The following is a 23,013-nucleotide window of genomic DNA, read 5'->3' as shown; positions in this document are numbered from 1 at the left end:
CCTCCTTTGTCATAGATTAATTGATCATATAATCGTGGGTTTATTTCTGGGCTTCTCTGTTCCATTCTCTCCCATGCTCCTTTTAAAGTATTCGGTGAGGTTACATTTTTTTCCATCTGCTGGATAAAAATCTTTGGTCTTTAAGTTGCAATTGGAGTTTCAATTCAGCAATGAACATTTCTAATCCCATATAATACTGGAAGTTTTCAATTTAATTTAAGACTCTACCCTACCTCCCCTAGCCTGTTGAAGGCAGGCTGCCTACCTTTGGGAGAAGAGATGTGGTTGGGTTCTTTATTCTTTCTCATGCTTCTCATCTACCCCTTGCTGGATGCAGTTTCTGACGCCTACAAAGGTAGATGCAGAGATGAGGTGAGGGAATTTTTTATTTGATAGATAATTAGCTACCATCAGAGCAACTGGACAGCCATAGCCCATTAGGTTTCTCAGGTGAGAGTCAAAGAGTATTTCACTGTGTCCCCAAACTCTAGTCACATTGTAAGCTGTCTGATGGCCTAGCCAAAGTCCCTCTCCATAGGCGTGAGATTCACAAGTAGCAAAACAACTCCCTTCACAAATCTTAACCTCTAGGCTAGAGTCTAGAGAGAGACATTTTCTCATTCTTAATGTAGGTGAGAGGTTTAAGGGAGTCATGTAACTTATTTTGGGATAAATATTTTAAAATTGTGCATCTTATTGTTGAACGTGTAATTTTTTTTCTTTGTTCCTTAAACTTCTGATTTAACGTCTGTTACAAATGCGTGTGTATGCTTATTAAAAAGAAAATTTTAATATAAAGAGATTTTGGTGGGACATATACTAGATTATAAATTGGGTTACTTAGGAGGAGGGAAGGTATGAGTTTAGGAAATGAAGAATTGTGGAAAAGGGAGTCATGTTAAAAAGGAAAAGAAAAAAGGTAATTAAAACAAAGCAAGCAAATAAACAGAATATGTACAATGTGATCACATTTATGCATTTATATGGAAGCACATCTATGTATGTAAAAAAGAACTCTTCAAAATTTCACAGAAATGAGAAAATTAACCAATCATTTTTATATCGTTAGTAAATCACTGAAATGTGATAAGAAGATCTTAAAGGAAAATCATCCAACTCAATATATTATTGCACATGCCATGAAGTAAAAAAAAAAAAAAAAATTCAGTGACTTTGTGTATTACATGTAAGTCACACATCTTGACTTGCCCTGGCAGCTAAAGTGTGCTAAGAATCCCAAGTGTTTGATGAAGCCCTGAGCACTGGATGTTGGCTTTCATAAGGAGACTACTGGCTCTTGTTAATTGAATTTAGAAAATTCACTCTGGCATTATCCTGTCTGGAGCCTAAATTAAATGCATGGATGATAATTCATTTATTGAAATTAGAAGCCAAGAGAAATATAGATACAAAGTCAAAGTTTCTGCTTTGCTAATGTTGAGCCCAACCAGCCTCTACTTGACAAGTGTCATGGCACCATGCTATTTTTATTACTGGGAGTTGGGAGATCTGAGGTCTAGTTCAGTTCCTGCTACTAACTCACAGGGCAAATCAGGTGTCTACATTACCTTTCTAGGTTTAGTTTCCTCATATATTCTAGAGGAATTAGATAATTGCTGAGGTAATTCCTGCTCTACTTAGTGGTTCTCCAACTTGAGCGTACTTAAAACTCACTTGGAGAGTTTGTTAATATGCAGATTCCTGGGCTCTATCTCCAGATACTCTAATTCAGTAGGTCTGGGATGGGGTCCAAAACTGCAATTCTAAGTGTCCAGTTGATGCTGATGATGCTAGTCCAGAGACCTGATGGATATAAGAATTGATGGGTGGAATATTTGCATTTCGGAGTAAACTAGTGAATTATGGAGTGAAGCCGGCTCAGTACTGATCTCCGAGACTTCCACCTCTTGGAGTAGAGACCGCCCTTCTGAGATGCCACCAGTCCACCTGTCTCCTGGCATTCTCCATTACCCAGTGTTTCCAGTATATGCTACGTAAAATCACAAATAGGTGTCATTCTAATTTGGGGGCAAATTGGTCCTGAGAGGAAGTGTGAGTTAGGACACTGGAGAATATGTCACCAGCTCCTAATTTTGTGGGTTAAAAATCTAAGAGAGCTCCTAGGAAGTTATCGGCATAAAATGATCACAGTTAGGGATGGATAATAAACTTTTAATCCCAAGAAGAACTGCCCCTAAAAACAAAATAGGCATGTGATGGAGTAGGAGGGTTAGCTAAAAATGAAGTCAAGATAGCGTCTTCTAGTGGCCGAATTATCCTGGATATTAAAAGTGTCTGCTCATTAAAGCAAGATTAGTGTCATGGGTGAATAGAGCAGTACGTTTTAGTGCTTTAACTTCTCTGAACCTCACTTCCCATGTCCTTAAAATAGACACTGTAAAAACAAAACAAAATAGAAAATACCTCCGATTTCTTCACAGAATTGCTGTAAGATCAAATGAAATGCTGTATAGAAATTTTTTTATAAATTGCTAACTTATTAAATAAATTTTTACTAACAATGAGTTCTTCTAAGTCACTTTATTGGCTTTTTAGATAACACTATCATAGCATTCTTATTTGTTTACAATTGAATGTAAAATTGCCAGATATGCATTGTTTTCTTAAGTAGCCATGATGAAATAACTGTTTTCTCATATTTCATTACTTGTTTACCCACTTTCATAGTCAATCTCCAATATAAAGAGATTTAAAAGAAAAACATAATTGAATTATATTTATCTTCATGTGGATTCCCTACTTTTTGTAATATCTTCTATACATTTAGATATTTAAAATTCCAAGTAGTTTCCCTATGCTTCCAGATGCTGCTCTTTGTAGTCACCTGAGGCATTACAAAATGTTGTATAAAGGCTTGTATAATCTATTTGAATTATATAAATCATAGTTCCTCTGGTAGAATAATTGAGCATGGGTGTTCTAGGCTTTATTCCCTGCTCACCCATCCCTCCCCACTCCACTCTACCCCAACCACAAATTATAAAGCCAAATTCAGGTCTGTGATTGGGTTGGTACTTCACTGCTTTTTAAAATCAGTTCCACTGTTTCTCTAATGAAAAGCTCCTTTTATTCATAATTGGACTGCCATTCCAGCCCTGAATCACCATATATAGCTTATCCCACATAATGTGTGTCTACAGTGACCGCTGACCATAGCCATCCTCCAAACACATGGACACAAATTATGGCTCCTCATCCTGCAGGCCAACCAAGGGTGGGGTTTTCCCTGTAACAAATTCTCCAATTTGGCAAAATGATTATTATTGTCTCCTCGGCATAATCAGATAGAAGCACTGGACAAATGTGTAGCATTGAGTTTTCATCTTTTCTGTTAACACTTTGAGGAAATAAGAGTCTTCCAAAATGAGAGACGTTTTTATACACTGTACTTGCAAGTCACTATTTTCATTCAACATTTAAGTTGTAGGGGGGGAAAAAAGCCACCTTTATCCTTTAAAGTTTTCTGCGGTGTAACTATTCCAGAGGCACACAAACTATCTTACCTTTGATCATGTTGATAATCTGAAGACCCTTTCTATTTGGGGTTACTATGGTTACGGCTGCACGGGTGATGTGTGAGCTGCACTGCTGTTTTGATAAAAATAGGTATTAACCACCAGTCATAGTGCTTCTCATTTCACATCAGTTCTTGCAGAAGAACAGCATATTAAAAAAAAGAAAAGAGGAAAAAAGCCTTTCCAAAGAACCATGAAGGAACATCTGCATAAATAATGGTGATTGGTCATGTGTATAAAAATATTTTTAATTAAATTATTTTTAATTAAACAGGGCATTTTGCTGAATCTTTGTCTGTTATTTGCACCAAGCTTAGCCTTGAGGAAGATGGCTGATTAACAGACCCAAGAACCTATAATTAAAAGTAGAACTGTTATTTTTGGAGGAATGCCTCTCCAGTAAGGGTGACTTAATAGGGCTGTCTCATATTTTTTCATTTGTCCTTGAAATCTCTGGTTAGAATTTTGGTTTTTTTTAACATAGGAGAAATGATTACCAACATTGTCATAATCAGAAGAGTTTTTATTTTTCAGCTTAGTTTTCCTTCAGTCCCTTTGATCACACTCTCACTGTCGTTTTTCAATATTTCATTGTGGTCTTCATCTATTTCTTTTGTTTGGGTCATGTCTTCTTTTTAAAGTTATATATATTGTATTTTTTTCACCTCTGGCCCCCTCTGCCTATGCATTTCAGAGTTTTAGACTACAGTAAGTTTGTGGTTTCTCATCACTGGTATTATCAACATTCTACACAGGAATTCAAGAGAAAACTGAATAACTTTCTCTTTGCAGTCAAAAATACGATGTAATGTACAAAGTAGTTCCTTCAGTACCAGTCTGGCTTAGAGAACAGAGACAACATTCATTTAATATCTGCTAAGCAGCATAGGAGGAGACTGAGATGGTTGTATGCCCACATTCTGAAGGAAAAAAAAAATGCTTACACATAGTTTAAGGTTCATGTCCTTGAACCATTTGTGCAGTTATTTGTGGACAAACTTGGGTGACTCTACATTTAGTATCATACTTGGTAGAGAAGTATTGTATTAGTGTTGCTGTGGGAGAAGGGAAATAGTGAGGGAATATTCAGGGTCTTTTCTCATGCTTTCATTGAATTCCCAGAGGAAAAAATTACACCTCTGAGGAAGTCAGAGGATATTAGACAGCGTACTTCCCATGGAAGGCAACAGGCTTCTGGAGACTGCAGAGCGACCAGCCATTTTCACTATGCAGTGTGTTTCAAGCCTGCATACGGTGTCATTTAACAGAACTCAACTGCATTTTCTGTGTCTATCCAATTCCATATTAGGTGCACAGGGATAGTATCAGTTTAAAAGCCTCTACATAAACCTAGGTCCATAAAACATCATAAACCCAGATTCTATTCTTGAACAAATTTACTGAGAAAAAAAATAACAGCTTAGATTTATATTATGTATCTCTTTCAAAGAACTCAAGACAGCTTCCACACACAGCACTTCAGTTATTTTCACATAGTTTTCTTGGGTAGAGAGGATGCATTTAAGTGAAATAATTGGGTGCAGAGAATTTTTTTAATTTTCTCAAGATTTCATAGTAAGTTAAAGAAAGATTGATACCAAAGCCAGAGCCTCTTTTTCCTTAGATTTCTAGACTGTGGTTTTGCAAGATACTAACAGCCATATGATCAAAATATATTATTGACTTTAGCTAATTTGCAGCTAGTTCTAAAATCAGTAACATCTTTATTCGAATTACCCATCAAAGCAATGGTGCACTTGAGTCAATATTTAGAAGCAACCCAAAGCCACCAATTGGCAGCAAATGAAAAGCTCCCTCTGAATTTTCCTGCTTCGGAGTATGTCATCTAGTGATAACAACCATTAACTAAGTGTGTACACATATATCATCTAATTTGATCATCACCACAGTCAATTATCTCCATTCTAATAAACTGAGGTTCTAAATGCATAAGTGGTTTATTTAAATGTACAAGGCTTACAAGTGCCAGAAATGGGAGACAAAGCATGTCCAATATTCTTTTTTCTAGACCACTGCTACTTCTCAAAATAGAACAGTGATGTGCCAATTAGGCTCAACACAAAATGAAACTCAATAGTCAAGTTCTCCTTTTTATGATTAACTTCACTTAGCAAACATTTATTCAGCACCTGCTATGTAGTAAGCACTGTAGGACTGGCTGAGGGAAAGGGCAATAAACCAGACACAGATCCTGCCCTCAAGAAGTTCCAGTCTAAAGGGGGCTTTAGGGGCATCTGGATGGTGCAGTCTGTTAAGCATCTGACTCTTGGTTTTGGCTCAGGTCATGATCTCAGGGTCTGTGATATTGACCCCAGCTTCTGGCTCCACGCTCAGTGTGAGTCTGCTTGAAATTCTTTCTCCTTCTCCCTCTGTCCTTTGTCCCCTCCCCCCAAATAAATAAATAAATCTTTTAAAAAAAATCTTTAAAGAGGGCTGTAGATACAAGTTTAAAAGATAAGAGAGTGATAGTCCCGGCAGCTTTGTAAGCACAGAGAAAGGGCCCCACGGACCCCGGTACCACTCTGGTGGGAGGGGCCTGGGAGGGCTTAGAGCTTTCCTCACCATAAGCCAACATTTTGCCTGATTGAAGGAGATAACCTGTCATTTGGAGGAACTATGAACCATGTTTCTCTCCAGTAAGAGACGGCCCTACAAGCAGTGGTTTTCCATTCCCATATAGGACCACAGACAGTATGACTTGCTCAAACTTAGCAAGATCTCCCTGGGCTCAGACACCACTGGGGGTGTCCTGACTTGATAATCCTGGGGCTCCGGGTTAAGGCAAGGAGGGCACATGCACTTGCTATTATAAGAACTCTCTCCTCACTCATGCAGATAAGAATCAAACTTACAATCATTTGTCCATAATACTAGTCTGTACTTGCTGTTGTGTAACCTCTGATTTCAGTGTTGCATCCAGGCTCCATCAGCAAAATTAGGAAAACATATACACTCCACATCTGGAATCTTCAGTTTGGAGTCTGAGTCTGAGAGCCATAGAATTTTAGCTTTGGAAGGACCTAAAAGACAAACTCACTCAACCTCACTTTTAGATGGGAACCCTGAGTCTCTGAAAGAGAAAGTAAATGCCCAGTGAACAAGAATTAGGTATTCTTTCCAAGTGCAGAAATTCAAGAGGTAATTTCTTTTTTTTTTTTTAAGATTTTATTTATTTATTTGACAGAGACAGACACAGCGAGAGCAGGAACGTAAGCAGGGGGAGTGGGAGAGGGAGAAGCAGGCTTCCCGCGGAGCAGGGAGCCCGATGCGGGGCTCGATCCCAGGACCCTGGGATCATGACCTGAGCCGAAGGCAGACGCTTAACGACTGAGCCACCCAGGTGCCCCCAAGAGGTAATTTCTGAGAGAGGGAGTTAGAGAAGAGTTTCCGTGGTTTCTCTGCTTGATAATAGCCATTTTTCTCTCTTGAAGTAATTTTTGAGGGTAAAAGAAGACACACACAGGTAGAAGATATCATTCCATCTTACAGTGACAAACCCTCTGATGGTTTTGATGACATGAATAACAGTAATCATACCCACCATTAATTGAGCTATAATTTACCAGACCCTTTACATGAATTATCCCACTTCATTGTTATCCAAAAACCTATGAGGAAGGGTTTTTTGGGTTTTTTTGTTTTTGTTTTTGTTTTATCTCCACTGTACTGACGAAGGCTACTGAAAGCTTAGTGAAGTTAAGTAACTGGCTCAAGATCACCAAGTTTATTTGCATCACAGCTAGGATCTGAATACAGGTTGGTTTTACATCAGAGTCAAGTTCCAACCAATATCTCTATATTGGGACAAAGTTGTAAATAGCGTGGTCTTGGCACAAAGGTCTTTCTTCATATATCAGAAGCTCAGGTATGGAAAATCAACTCCACAGAACAGAATTGGAGAAGATAATAGATGACAACCTACTATATAAATGCTTCAGGGTATTGAAAGTGGATAAAGCAAGACTCCAGGTGTTCTGAGGATGAAATTTCAAGAACACACTGAAAAACCGTTTGGAGCAATTCAATGGCTCCGTGGACAGCTGGGAAACAGCTGTGGCTGACAGACCTCTCTGGCTCGCTGTTTGGGGGAACAGAATGGCTCTGTTTAAATGAAAGCAGTTCATTCTCAGCAATACTCAAAGACAGACCTGCAGGGCAGAAGTTTTGAAAGTCAGCGTCCAGCCCACACGTTCCATTTATGTGCTAACGAAGATGTTGCACATTGTGGCAAATCGGATTTGGAAATTTCTTAGTATTTCCTTGGACAAGAAGCTGTCTGGCTCCCTCTAGGGCTCAGCTTGGCTGACTGGGGTCAAAACCATGGAGGAGTAAGGCAACTAGAGAGTGAGGTTGAAGATGGCACTTATTCTTACAGTTGTGTAAGTGCAGAGTTAGCGCCTGCACAACCCTGAAAGTGAGTGCCTCCTTAAGAATGAGATGCCTAGAGGAGCCAGGAGAGCACCCACTAGTAGCTGATTGGGATTAGGTCCTCTTGCCCTACACAGCCTCTCAGTGGCCCCTTGCTTTAGAATTCCTTGCAAAGTGGCTTCCTTCCTAGAACATAGCCAAGAAAGGACAGAGACTGACCTTTTACCTGGGTACTACAGATAAAAAGCATTGTGTTGTTCAATTTATTATTTTGAACTGAAATGGAGACAGCTTTTTAAAACAAGTGCTGCCAGGTCAGTGAGTGAGTGGGCAAAGAAGTGACTGATCACAGTGGGAGAATACAAGAGAGGCAGGAGCTGGTCTGCCCCTCAAGGGGTTAGTTACATGGTGCATGACCTTCAGGAGTCATTCATTCATTCACTCATTTGATCAACAGAATCAATTGTCTACTGCTTGCCAGAAACTATAAAAGGCATTGGGGAATATATAGATGAACAACTGATAACCAGTGATGACCAACTTTGTATCAAGAGAACCAATTCATAAAAAAGTTAAAATGCTTGCAAACTATTTTTCAGGGGGGTTGTTTTGTTTTGTTTTTTTAATGCTGCTTTCACATAAGAAAATGCATTTATCTACAGTCAAACTTCTGCATTCTTATATTATTTTCCAGTCCAGAAAGGATTACCATAGAGGGCTAAAATTTCAGATATGACAAAGCTAGTTCATGCTGCAGTATCTGATGTAATATAGCACCTCTGGAACTGTTTTCTTTTTCTTTCCTTGACTGACCTTGTAAACTACTGAACTGCAAAGTGTGGCCTGCCTCTTGATATTATATCCTCTAAAGTCCAGAGATCTTCCCACTGCAAAGAAGATAAATCACAACATTTTTTAACACAAACGAAGAGCTTCTTGGTTGGTGATAATGCCATTTCTCAGTAATTCAAGAGTAAGAGCAGCAGATTGACTGGGGCTGGCTAGGGGGTGGGGAACACCCACACTCAGCATCAGGCACAGAGTTGGTGCTTAATAAGTATTTGTCCCAGTGAAAGAACTCCAGGTGGAGTTGTCTTGGCAATGGCTGGATATGGGAGTCTGTAGTTGACAGAGAGAAAGGAATGGGCTGGAAATTAAGAAGGCTGGGTGTGGATGAGATTGCCCAGGACACGTTGGTAGAATGAGAAGGAAACTGATGAGGTATTCCTGGGTAGCATTTGTATTAAAGTGATGGGTTCACAAAAGAGAGAGTGAGAAAGAGAGGCTGGAGGGGCTGAAGGGAAGCAAAGAGAGGCTAGGCTCTCCAGTGTAAAAAAAGAGAGCACTTGGGAGACCTTGCAAAGGTCTGCAGTGCCCTATACTAGAGGGCTTGGCAGTCTGGAAGCCCAGGGAGGAAGTCCTGAGAAGGAGTGAGGAGGGGAGGGGTCCTCATGTATTGCCTCCTGAGCTGTGGGAAAAGACTCCGAGTTCCATGCTTTATCTCCTCATTAAGTTTTGCCAATTTTTAAAATGGCTTTTTTACTTTCTGATTCTACAAGGAATCCATGCTTATTATAGTAAATTTATAAAATACCAAAGAAAAGGTTTAAAGAAGAAAAATAAAAATGGCCATTGCTTGCTTAAAAGCTGCTTTATTACTTTTGGCTTGCTCTCCTCAGACTTGGTTTGCCCAGTTGTGCTGACCCTCCATCCTGGTTTAGACTTTGTTATTCCTACCTCAGCACCAATTCTTAATGCTGACCATGCTCAGCAGTGTACCCCAGATAGGATAAACACTGGCAAATAAAGTGATTTGATGAGCGATAAAAGAATACATTCTGGGTAAATGAGTGATTTTTTTTAAATTTATTATTTGTCAGAGAGAGAGAGCACAAGCAGGGAGAGCGGTAGGCAGAGGGAGAAACAGGCTCCCCGCTGAGCAAAGAGCCGGATGGGGGACTCCATTCTAGGACCCTGGGATCATGACCTGAGCTGAAAGCAGACACTTAACCCACTGAGCCACCCAAACATTCCTAAGTGACTTCTCTTCTACCAGTGGTTGGGTAGGGGCAGGGAGGACTGTGGCTTATGAAAGGTTGTTCTAGCCACATCCTTACTCAGTAACTCATGTATTAAAAAGTCAAATGCCTGGGGGCTTAACCTGCCCATCATTTTGTAGTTCCTTCTGTGAGAGGGGAGCAGAGTATACTGGTTTGCTGAGGATGCTATAACAAATGACCACAAACAGCTTAAGATAATGCAGATTTATTATCTTATACTTCTATAGGTCAGTAGTCCAGGTTGATTCAACTGGGTTCTCTACTCTGGATCTCACAAGGCCAAAATCAAAAGTGTTGATTGGCTGGGCTCTTAAGGGAAAGCTGTAGGAAGAATCCACTTCCAGGCTCATTCAGGTGACTAGCAGAATCTGTTCCTTGCACTTGTGGGATGGGGGTCCCTGTTTCCTTGCTGACAGAAAGCTGTGGACACCCTTGCCTCCTAGAGGTCTCTCTTCGGCCCTTGCAGGTGATCTCCTGCATCTCAGAGTCAGCAAGCGTATGGTATCTTTCTCACACATGAAATCTTCCTGGCATTCCTTTTTTTTGAGTCTCTTTTCTTCCTTCTCTTCAGTTGCATCTCTCTGACCCCAGGCAAAGAAGTTTCTCTGCATTTAAGGTCTCATGTGACTTCGTTGGATCCACCCATATAATCCAACATAATCTACCTGTTTTAAGGTAAACTTAGTTACATCTACACAGTCTCTTTTGCCATATAAGCTAATATATGCACAGCTTCCATTAGTGTATAGACATCTTTGGGGGACATTATTCAGCCTACCACACAGAGTGATGACAGGAATGAATGGATTCATGATATGATTTCTCTCCTCATGTCTTTTTTTTCCCCTTTCTCTCTTACATGCTCAGTGTAGACTCTTCTCAAAATTACTTTTGTTCACTCTTAGCAGTTTTGCTAATCTGCTTAGAAAACAGGACTATTCACCCTTTACTTTGAAACCTTCCTTATTGTCCCTCAGGGTTTTGATCCACAAGTTGAGAAATTATAGTATATGACACTATTTGCTTCATATATTTTTGTAGCAAGAGAAAAATTTGTTTGTGAGGCCCACTTATTTGATGTGCACTGTGGTCATGACTAACACAATTATCTCTTTCCTTACAATTGTTACATTTAATGGGTCACAGTGATATCTTTACCCCCAAGTGTTGATTTCTTGGGACTCATCCAAATTTTGGCTGCTTTATGACTCCACTGATCTTTTCCCTGAATTTATTTCATGATTTGTAGGCAAACCTTTGTCTACCATATTCATTTTTAAAATGGCAAAATGCTTAGGTCATAATCCTGATTGGAGAATCCTTGTACAACAGGGTGAGTCATCCTCACTCAGATATTGGGCATACTGCAAAGATTCCCCATTAAACTGCACCATGGCTCATTAAACACCATTGGTGAGAAAATTGGGTCTTCATTAAATGTTTATGTTCTGTGCTAATGTTAAATTTAGAATATTCCTGTTGTAGGTAACTTTGGGAAAAATTTTAAAGTACTAGATAAAGTTCCAGCAGATTTCAGTCTATAAATTCCCAAACACAAAATCTGGAAAACATCCCCCAACACCAGATTTATTCTCAGGTTTCTCTCTTTTCAATCTTCATATAAATTATTTATTTTTCTCTTCTCATGCCAAACGTCATGATCTTCAGATGACCTTTTTATATTCTTAGTGACTTCTAAGGACCTTACTTTTGGTTTTTAAGCACAAGAGAAAGTAAATTATTCTGGAACACCATTCAGCCATGTTTGAAGTCAAGGAAAAGATGTGTGATTGTTAATGTTTTGATTATGTATCTACATATTGAAGAAACAATCTCTGTCCACAAAGCACTTACATTCCAAAAAAAAGACTTAAACAAGTACAAATACTAATGACAGAAATGTGATTCCAGAAGTGTACTAGTGGAGTTAATGTGAAAAGAATAATTTTCCTCATTTAAGAGTTCATAGAAATCCTCTACGTGCATGCCAAAAGAATCAGCTTGTTACCGTGTGACAAGAGATAGTAAGATCTAGGGAGCCTTACTCAACAGAAATCCAACATGAGAATTAAGCTCTACGGAAAATTATTTGAGGGACTGTTTTTTCCCTTTTCATTTCTTTACAAGATGATGCTTAACTTAATGCATAGAGTATAAGTTAATTCATTACATACAACAAATGCCTTAGGACAATGCTTCTCAAGCTTTTTGTTGTCACAAGCCCTTTGCAACTCTTCAAAATTAAGACCCCAAGGAGTTTTTCTTTATGTGTGTTATATCTATCAATATTTACCATATTAGAACTTAAAAAATTTTAAAACATATTTTGTTAATTGAAAATACAATCATAGGGGCACCTGGGTGGCTCAGTCGGTTAAGTATCCAACTCTTGATCTTGGCTCAGGTCATGATCTCAGGGTCGTGAGATCGAGCCCCATGTTGGACTCCATGCTGTGCGTGGGACCTGCTTAAGATTCTCTCTCTCTCCCTCTGAGCACCTTGCTCTCTCTCTAAAAATAAAAAATAAAGAAAATAACAACCATAAACCATTTACATCTTAAATAACATATTTTTATGAAAAATAAATTAATTTCCAAAGCAAAAAAAATTTACTAAGAAAAGTTACATTGCTTTATGTTTTTTTAATGTGTGTTGTAAGAGAAGACAGCTGGATTCTCACATCTGCTTCTGCATTCAGTTGTACTGTCCTGCTTCATATAGCCCCTGGAAAATTCCACTGTACACAAATGAAAGATTAAGAATGAAAAATACAAATAGCATTTTCATATTACTCTGAAAATGAATTTGACCTTGGGGATCTTCCTGGATAGGTCTCAGAAACCCCCAGGGGTCCCTAGATGATACTTTGAAAACATTGCCTTGGGGCATGAGAGCTTCTTTCTCCCAAGGATCCTTGGTGAAGAAGACTGTAATCGTGTTATTGCATATAGTATTTTCTCCACTACTAACTCTGTACCAAAATGATATATTGATGGCCAAAATAAAATTACAATATTTTAAGGCTAAATCATTCATGGTGTTTTGTGTAACTTCTCATTTAGAATTACCTCAATGAAGTAAACTTCTAGTGATTAGCTTTCTAGATCTAGTATTGTTTCTCTGATCTATTTTAGAAGGTTGAGGTTTTCTAGTTGTATTTCTGAGATATGATTAGCAGAGCTTGACTGGCAAAACCAATTTGTGTACTTATTTTGCTGCCGAGTCTCCACTGAGAAGGTTTAGGCTCAAAAAAAATTCCAGTATTTCAGCCTGTATTCAGGATACTTCAATTTTTTTGGAAGCTTCCTCTTGAAATCTCACTATGTACAGTATTTCAGAAAAGTGGGGAAAGTTACAGGAGAATTTCCTCCTCCATCAACCCTCTGAGAAAAAGAAAACACATTTTCACAATACTCACTTTTAGAATTAGGAAAATGCTACCTTGCTTATGAGAATTCCAGGGTTTTCCACCTGTCAGGCCTGACACAATTCTGCTGCGCAAGCCTGAGATACTTGATTCTCCATGTGTCAGGGACAAATGTCATACATACTGATTTGCACAGAAAACCACAGAAAGCACTCTCCAGGGAAAGCCAGCATTTTGACAAGACTGAGTGATAACTTAGAACAACAGGGGTAAGAACTATTGTGTGGAGTTGTCCATGGACTCAGGCAGATCTTGTGCCAGGTTACTGAGAGCTGCTGCATTAAAATATCATTTGAAATTTAGATTCTTTGTAAAACACCAAAAATATATGGGTCAGAAAGCTACTAATGGAGATCCTAGGGAAGAAACTGTCACTAAATTACCCCAAAGGCTTAGAAGTGACTGAAAGAGAAAGAGCATTGGAAAAGTGGCCAGTTAAAGTACTAGCATTAAAAGAAAAAGAAAAAGGAAAATATCTTTTAAGAATCAGCACATGGATGTATTGATGGGGTCCGGCAGTCATTATCTGTATTATTATCTCCAGTTATGCTTATTATATTTGAGATGAGAAAATATTAGTTTTGGGGCGCCTGGGTGGCTCAGTTGGTTAAGCAACTGCCTTAGGCTCAGGTCATGATCCTGGAGTCCCGGGATCGAGTCCCACATCGGGCTCCCTGCTCAGCGGGGAGTCTGCTTCTCCCTCTGACCCTCTTCCCTCTCGTGCTCTCTGTCTCTCATTCTCTCTCTCTCAAATAAATAAATAAATAATAAATCTTTAAAAAAAAAAGAAAATATTAGTTTTGATGCTATAATAAATTGTAGTAGGGGACAAGACTCTTGGTATGATGAAGAAATTAATCAAAGTATCATATTACTTTACTGTTGGGGCTTTTCTCTTGAAGAATGAGAATTACCCTATATATAACCTTAATAATTTTTCATAAAACTTGAATCATGCCCCCCCCACCAGATATTCTGGCCATTTTCAACCCTCCTTTAGCCTCTAATTCATGTGTTGGTCCCCTTGCTCTCAGCAAATGATCTTGCTTTACTGAGAAGACAACTTTATTTCAACCCTTCAGTTGGTCTCTGCCTTCTCTCGACCTTGTTCCAGCAGTTCCCTTTCTTTTTCCCCTGTCTTCAACCTCTCTTTCCTCTGGCTTATTCTGTTCAACCTATAAATTAGAAATCTAAGAAAAAGTCTCACCTGGCTTTATACCCCATAGACTACTTTTTTTCTCTCCATCCCTCATCACCAGCTTCTTAGAAGTGCAATCCACACCACTGCCTCATCATTCATGCCCCCCACTACCTCTTGCTGTTTGCTGAAATTATTTATTTTCTCAGAAATCTCCAGTGATTCAATGACATTTCTCAATCATCCACTACTCTCACCTGGAGTAGCTGTGTGTGTGTTTGTGTGTGTCATCTATTTAAGGATAAGGTTATATGTGCTTGTATCCCTTACTACCAATTTGAGAGACCAAATGGGTTTTTCTCTAGCTAAAAAGTCAGGTAGGGAGAGGGTATATGGAAGAACAGGAACCCCAAGCCCCAAATGGAGTGTTAGAACTTGCCACAAAGAGATAAGTGGAACTAAAGTGTGACAAAGGCAAATAAGACCAAATCCCTGCTAAAATCAGAGGTGTAAGAAATTGGATTGTGTCTCCATCCCTTCCTATCTACATGGTGTCCAGTGTGTTCTCCTCATACTCTCACAAGAAGTCTCACTGCTTTTTGGCCAGCCTTGGGCCCAGGTTGTCCTTACAGACCCAACCAGGTGTGTGCAGAGCTGGTGTGAGCGTGTCCACCACAGTTCCAAGAGATTGTCTCCTGGGAAGGTGCCACAGAGTCTTGGACATTCTGTGTAAGATCGAGCCCTGCCAGTGAGCTAATTAAATGAGTTTCTTTAAGAGCTCCAAGCTTAGCAGTAAGAGTGGGTTGCGAATTTCCTGACTCACCTATTCAATTCATTTGTGGTCCCAGCAAATATTCCATCTTGTAGGTCACACTGCCTGGCTTTATTTCGAAGTTGTTCCATATCTTCACAGGGTAGATAGGAATGTGCAAAATAATAGCTTTTCTCTTTTGTGTGGGATATCGCTTATGAATTAGAGTTCAGTTCTTTGTGCAAAAGGAATTGTGGGAATGCCAGAACAATTTTGAACAAAACTAGATATTCAATTAAAAACCTTTCTCTCCGAAAGCCTAAAGTTCTCACTGGAAAGATGAAGAGTACCTCTCAGCACAGAGGGTACCCCATAACTGGGAGGCAGGGGGAAGAAACACAGGTTCTTCATCCTTATTTGTGAGCCTAGGAAACCTCTCTGGGAGTGCAGATGAGCTGCAAGTCATCTTCAGAGCTTAGAAATACAAATAACTACAGAGACGAAAGTCAACAATAAAGCTGCTATGTTAGAATTTTGTAGTTTAAGAATAACTTTACTTTTATTCCACAAGATCCTAGGGAAAGGAAAATGCTGTTAATTAAAACCCCCCAACTGAAGCCTCTTTGTTTTGATGAGATACAAGGTCTTGACTCTATCTAAGAAGGAGAAAGAGATTACTTAGCAGAGATAATTGCTACCTACCCCTCCTACCACTTCCTGCAAAGAGTAAGGGTTGTAGCAAATGTGAACACCTACCCACTACTAGAGAATACATCTCTGCCATTTTGCCTATCATCATTAAGGACCTATTCAGCTAGAATAATGAAATTGATTCTATGGCTGGCAAAATGGGATCTGGCTAATTGTCATGCCAATGCATAACATTTTATTTCTGTTGTCCCTTCTATCCCAAAGCTGGTTGTTGAGTTCAATATTCCTTCCTCTAGGATAATTTTCGGTAAATAAAAAATCTATCTACAGAAATTCATGATGGATATAGTTTCCAGCTGACTTGTTCATGCTTAGGGTCAGGTTTGGCAAATATACCACTGTGTTTTTCATGCTTCTTTTTCTCCACTCACCCCTTAACTGTAAATGTCCCTAAGAATCTCTTATGAACTCTCTTCCTTGTCTATATACCTTGCCCAAGTGCTCGGCCATTCTTGTGGCTTTATGTTTCATCTGTATGCTTATAACCCCCAAATTCTTTCTTCTGTCTTAACTCTGTATAGTTCCAGCCTTTTATTTCCAGCTTTCTTACTGAAATTTCCATTTGAAATTCCACCTATTTAAGTCAGCATGTCCAAAACCAAACTTACTGTATTCCCCTGTCCACAAACTAATTTCTCTTATGCAGCCCCATCCACTAATTGTCTAAGATTGAAACCTAGAGTCACCCCTTGCTGCCTTTCAAACACCAAGTCTCATCAATTCTCCGTCCCAAATATCTTGGACATACAGTCTCTTTTGCTGTGTCCTCTCTGACATTACCTTTTATATATTCACTCATTAAAGCCTTGCTATATTGTAACAGTGTCCTAAGGGCTAGTGACACACAAGGAAGATAAAAATCAATGAATAAGTGAAGTACAAAGCACCATGGCCATTGACCTATCAGAACCCAGGAAGGTGGATGTGCTGGGTGAAGCAGGATATACAGGAGTTTGTGAGCCTGAATCTAGGATTCTTTGTATTTCAGTACAGCTAATTTATTGGTAGAACATTTGGGAAAGCCTCTAGCCACATGTCCATTCTGTCCTCTGTCCTGCTGCCTGTGCTTTATTTCCAAAGCTAAAATCAGGTTGTCAGTCTTCTGATAAAAATCCTTTCCTGGCTCCCCACTGCAGCAGAACAAGTACCAAACTTCTTGTTTCTATTTACAAAACCTTCAAACTCAGCTTTTGTTCCCCATAGCACTATTCTTTTATACAACATAGTTACTAACCTCACAGTCCATGAAATAGGAAAGGACAGAAATGAAAATGCCTACTCTGCCTTAAAAAATTTACCATCAAGGGCGCCTGGGTGGCTCAGTTGGTTAAGCGACTGCCTTCGGCTCAGGTCATGATCCTGGAGTCCCGGGATCGAGTCCCGCATCGGGCTCCCTGCTCAGCAGGGAGTCTGCTTCTCCCTCTGACCTTCCTCCTTCTCATGCTCTCTGTCTCTCATTCTCTCTCTCTCAAATAAATAAATAAATAAAATCTTTAAAAAAAAATTTACCATCAGTATCATTCCCAGTCATCCTCTTTACCCCTTTGGCAATCAACTCAGTGGATCATTTTCCTAATGATTGCTTTTCACACTTTGCATAACTGTTTCAAGTATCAAGACACTGAATGGTTTTGATGAACACAGATAATCAGTGTGTGATTATTTACTGTCCTGATGTATGCTCAGAGGCTCCATATAATATGTGTGCATACAGTAGCCAAGCAGCAGGCTGCCAGAAACAAGTCCTTCAGTCCTGCTTTTAGGAACATAGGGTTCATCTTTATAGATGAGTATAATCTCAAGAGAGAAGGAGAGCCAGGTGCCAACCACCTCTCCCTTCACAGGAGTAGGCCATGTAACAACATTCATTCATTAATGCATTCATTCACTCAGTCATTCATGCATCAAACACTTACTGAGCATTTGCCAAGTACCCCGTGTTGCAAAGATGTGCCCTGTCTCCAGGGAGCTCCCAGTGTCTTCTGTGATAAGTTTTGTGATTTCATTCAAATACAGGGATCAAAAAGGAGTGAGCCAGGTTTCTGCTGAGGAATTGGGGTCCTGGGGGACACTTGAGAGGTTTTTAAAGATTGAAGAATGGGGCTTGGGGGAAACAAGAAGTTGTATGTGTGGGTATGTGTGTGTACATTTAAGGAATGGGGGGGAATGGTAGCTCATGGATGGGAAAGAAATTGCTGCTCTGGTAAAGTGAACCAAAATGCAAAGTTAATTTAAAAACTACATGATTTGGGGGTGCCTGGGTGGCTCAGTCATTAAGCATCTGCCTTCGGCTCAGGTCATGATCCCGGGGTCCTGGGATGGAGCCCTGCATCGGGCTCCCTGCTCGGCGGGAGGCCTGCTTCTCCCTCTCCCCCTCCCTCTGCTTGTGTTCCCTCTCTCACTGTGTCTCTCTCTGTCAAATAAATAAAATCTTTAAAAAAAATAAAAACTACATGATTTGGGTGATTTGGGGAAATTATGGCAAGTTCAGTGTGACTTGAGGCAGGCAGCAAAGGGTGAGCAGGGGATACAGGGGGAGATGCTGGAAGATAAGCAGGGTGCAGATTATAGAAGACTTGGACCAAGGAGCTCAAACTTTCTCTGAAAGCAGTGGGAAGCCCAGAGAAATCTCTAAGCAAGGGAGTGACTCATCAGATTTTTTTTTTAAATGAAGGTCCAATATGGGAACCGAGGATAGATTTGAGAAGATGAGCATTTAATGAATCCTTTTTAGAGGTGACCACAACCAAGGAAAAATCCATGGCTGTGTTTTAGCAAACTCTGCATATTTGTGTGTGTTTCCTCCTAGTGACAGTGCTGGCCATTTTCCATGAACTGCACGTCGACCCCGACCTGTACACACTCCTGTTTGGGGAGAGTGTGTTGAATGATGCAGTGGCCATTGTCCTCACCTAGTAAGTACCAGAACTTGACCTCTGTTTTTTTGACCATGTGAAATATGCTTCCAGTTGGTGATAATTCCCAGTGGCTTTAGAGTATCTTTTCTCTTATGTCATAGAGATGTGGCAATTTCTTTTTTTTAAACAATTGCTACCATAGAAAATCTCTAATAATGGGTATAATTCATTAGGTACCTTAATTTTTAACACTATTAATGAGTTTCATGTTTCCAACCTAGTACAAGATACTACCCAGAGGGTAACTTTTTTTCCTCAGGTGCATATATTTAGCTGATTCACTTAGAGTTCCTAAAATGCACATATGAGCTTCCCTCATTTCAAATCAATATCATTTAATTTTTTCCTTTATACAAACCATTTTCCAGATAATGGACTAATGCTAACCGTTGTATTTATAGTAAGTTTGACATATTGGAGATAGAACCTGAGAGTCAGACTACTCTTTATTTCTCAGTGCAAATGTTATGTATTATAGGAACACACACATCTTTAAATCCTCATGTGACATGTGAAACTAATAGAGCTTCAACTAAGTGCTAACGTAATTTTCCCTTGATCCTGGAAGAATTTTCTTTTCGAGATGAGAACTGGTGCTCTTTTATATTTAATAAATGCCACTTTGGTGGCTTTCACTATGTCAGAGGTCTCTTCTTGGTTTTAGATTAAGACCAACATTTTGGGCAACTGTCAAATACCCCAAAGGAAAATAGCTAGCCGACAATTAAATATGACAACAGGACTCAATTCAGGATGTTAATCACTTCAAATGCATTTGAAAATGTACTGTGAAGTAACAAAAGATGTTTAAAAGCCAGATCTCACAGAGAGTAGGAAACCATAGAATAGCACTACTCTTCTACTAGCTGACATTTCTTAAGGCCACCACCCAAAGTTGCCAGTGAATTCTGCAACTTTTAGGCAAGGTCTTCAAATAAACTTATATTTCACCTGGCCGGAAAGGTGCGTTTCCTGCATTAAAGGAAAATATCAGGTGAATGGAAACTAAGAGCAAAAGCCATGGCAGATTCACAAATGCTAATGGATGCTTTTAAAAAAAACACCAAGAACAATTAATTAGAACATCAGGAATCTCTGTCCAAGAAATACAAGTACTAAAGGGACATTTGGAGTAAACATTTTTTTCAAATCCGCTGAGTCCCTCATTTTTGCTTCTTGGGCTGCCAAGTTGTAAAAAGCCAAGCAAAACGAAACCACTAAAGCACAGATGAGCTTGGGAAAGAGTCACTTAGCTACAACCAAGGGAGAGTTTGGCCTTTCCACTTTCAGCACCATCATTCACTAGTTTCCCACTAAAAATGCAGACTCCAAGGATCAATGTTGATGCTGTTCTGTGCAAGCCCCAGGGGCATTTGAAACAGTCTATTTATTATCTCTTCAGGTCAGTACATGGTTATTATGGCAGTGCCTTTTCTCTCATCTACCCATGCATTGCATGTCTTAAGAAGTGTTTTACACCGTGGCAAGATCTCTTCCTTACTAGGCACAAGACACTTGCCATTCTAGCAAAATCTTACGTTTCCCAGATTTGGCAGTTGAGGTGTTACACAGAGTGACCCCCAAAAGTTCCACCTTTAAAGTAAAAGGAAAACTAAAGTAGAAATACTTGACATGGAAACTTCCACACTTTCAAACTGCAGGCTCCTTCTTCTAGCTGGTGCACCTGGATCCCACTGGCGCCTTCCTTAGCTCTACTGAGAGTGTGTACCTGCACCATCCTGGGTCTGGACTCTCTGTCCACCAGTGCCGTCTGAGGCTGGCCACGTCCTCCACCCTGAGCAATTTTCCACAATGGTGTACCCTTGCTTATGTGCTTTTTAAAAGTTTTACATGACTTTCAGACCAGAAGTTCAAACATTTGTCTCTTCACTTTCCTCTTCCTTCACATGAAACTGTTTCCCCTGACACAACTTTCTGCCTGGTAACTCATGCCTTTTCTTACACGCACAGAGTTTGCTCCTCCCCAGCTTGTTTCTGCCTAATCAGGTCTTTCACCACTTACCTCAGTCTCCTTCAGGAACCACTAGCCTACAAGCTGAGCCCCTAATCTAGCCCTGCATGAACCTCCTTCAATTCCCTTCCAGCATAGCAGGGCAATCTTGGGTTTGCACTTATATTTGGTGTTTTTTAGATAGTAACTTTTTTTTAAAAAGATTTTATTTATTTATTTGACACAGAGAGAGAGAGACAGCGAGAGAGGGAACACAAGCAGGGAGAGTGGCAGAGGGAGAAACAGGCTTCCCACCGAGCAGGGAGCCCGACGCGGGGCTTGATCCCAGGACCCTGGGACCACGACCTGATCCAAAGGCAGATGCTTAATGACTGAGCGCCCCAGATAGTAACTTTTTGAACACAGAGTCTATGTGCTTGAAATGCATATTAAAAGTACAAATGAGGGATGCCAGGGTGGCTCAGTTGGTTAAGCATTCGACTCTTGGTTTTGGCTCAGGTCAAATGATCTCATGGATCATGGCTGCCAGTATCTCTGAGCGCTGTGCCTTCATTCAGGAGAATGGAGCAAGCATCTTTGTCCCATTATTCCCAGTCCAAATCTTAGTACACTTTATAGATTATAATGCCATTTCAGACCCACTGTGGCCAGAGAAATTTCCTGCATTTATTGGCTCAGCTCTAAGTCACATGCTTCATGAGTTTAAAACTGTACTCATTTTCACTTGAAAGCATATGAACTAAGCCTGGGGAAAGGTGGGATTATTGCTCAGAGTGATATTGCCACAAAAAAGAAGTGGGTGCCGGACAGAAACAAAACACAACCAAACCTAGAAGACCACAACAGTGACTGTATGTGACTATAAACTTTCCGTGCTTGTTTCCGTACCTATGAAATGTAAGAACAGTTGTTCTGTATACATTACAAAATTATTTTGAGCAATAAATAAAGCATTATAGTTGGAAAGACTCTATAATCTCTATAATCTATGTAATCTATGCTATATAAAGGTATATATACTTATAATTTATATAACCATTTATATCAATATCTTTCATTCTACTTACACATATCTCTTTGCTTTCATTAAAATGACTAAGGGTAGACCTGCTTCTAGTGAAGCATTCTTTCATAGATACGGCATTTTATGATCCAAGGAATATAGAGAATAACCATTTTCACATGTGATTTCCCCCACTAAGAATGAAGCGCTTAGTGAAGGCATACTTTCTAAAGTTGATAAATCAAGAAATAGAGGTTGAAGCATATTACTGAAAGTTATAAAGGCACTCACAACCAAAATTGATATTACTCATGGGAGTTAGTTGGAAGAGGGGAGAGGGAAAGGAAGGGATAAGTTAACTAAAATGTCACATCTCTCATAATAATAAATCAATATATACTGGGGCGCCTGGGTGGCTCAGACGGTTAAGCGTCTGCCTTCGGCTCAGGTCATGATCCCAGGGTCCTGGGATCGAGTCCCGCGTCGGGCTCCCTGCTCCTTGGGAGCCTGCTTCTCTCTCTCTCATGAATAAATAAATAAAATCTTTAAATAAATAAATAAATAAATAAATAAATATATACTATGAGGAGTTGATAAATCAAGAAATGGAGGTATATCCATATTATTTAGAGTCATAGGACAATCATCAGAAGAACGAAAAACATAAATGGTTAAAGGAGATACTTTTGCTTTGTAGAACTCTGATTTATACAAAGGGGGGAAATGTAATTTAACTATTTTGTATCTTTTTATACTGTTTGAATGTTTGAATTTGTTTGAATTATATCTGTTTAAAGTATTCTTTAGGTGATCAAGGTATCAAAAGCAGAAACTAGAAAAGAAAAGCCAATTTATTTGATGGCAATAGAGTCCAGCAATCCTACCAAGCAAGAGTCAACACAAATAAGTGATGAAGGATAAACCAATGAAAGCAGTTTCAACACACATGTTGATAGGTTGATGGTCTTTATAATGTACATGATGAATTGTTAATCTCCTTAATATACCAAATGTACTAGTTATGTTACTTTAGGTAAATTACTTAACCTCTCTGTGCCTAGATGCCTTGTTTATAAAGCAGGGCTGATAAAAGCCCTCACCTCATTAG

The 23,013-nt window shown here is 39.5% G+C and overlaps 1 protein-coding gene across 1 annotated transcript in view; it reads left to right on the top strand.

The window, feature by feature from the left end:
- The window catches only part of SLC9A9 (solute carrier family 9 member A9), a 510,696-nt gene that overhangs the window by 140,332 nt on the left and 347,351 nt on the right, over window positions 1–23,013 (top strand). Inside the window, exons 6-7 of the mRNA XM_081806463.1 lie at window positions 18,822–18,927; window positions 19,152–19,171. Of these exons, the coding sequence (XP_081662589.1) occupies window positions 18,822–18,927; window positions 19,152–19,171 (126 nt within the window). The remainder of the gene's footprint in view (window positions 1–18,821; window positions 18,928–19,151; window positions 19,172–23,013) is intronic.

This window comes from Leptonychotes weddellii, chromosome 1 (genome assembly GCF_054177405.1).
Source record: "Leptonychotes weddellii isolate Sample4059 chromosome 1, ASM5417740v2, whole genome shotgun sequence".
Classification (NCBI taxonomy): Eukaryota; Metazoa; Chordata; class Mammalia; order Carnivora; family Phocidae; genus Leptonychotes; species Leptonychotes weddellii.
The sequence above is the reverse complement of the archived record's forward strand: the minus strand, read 5'-3'. Positions and strand labels throughout refer to the sequence as shown.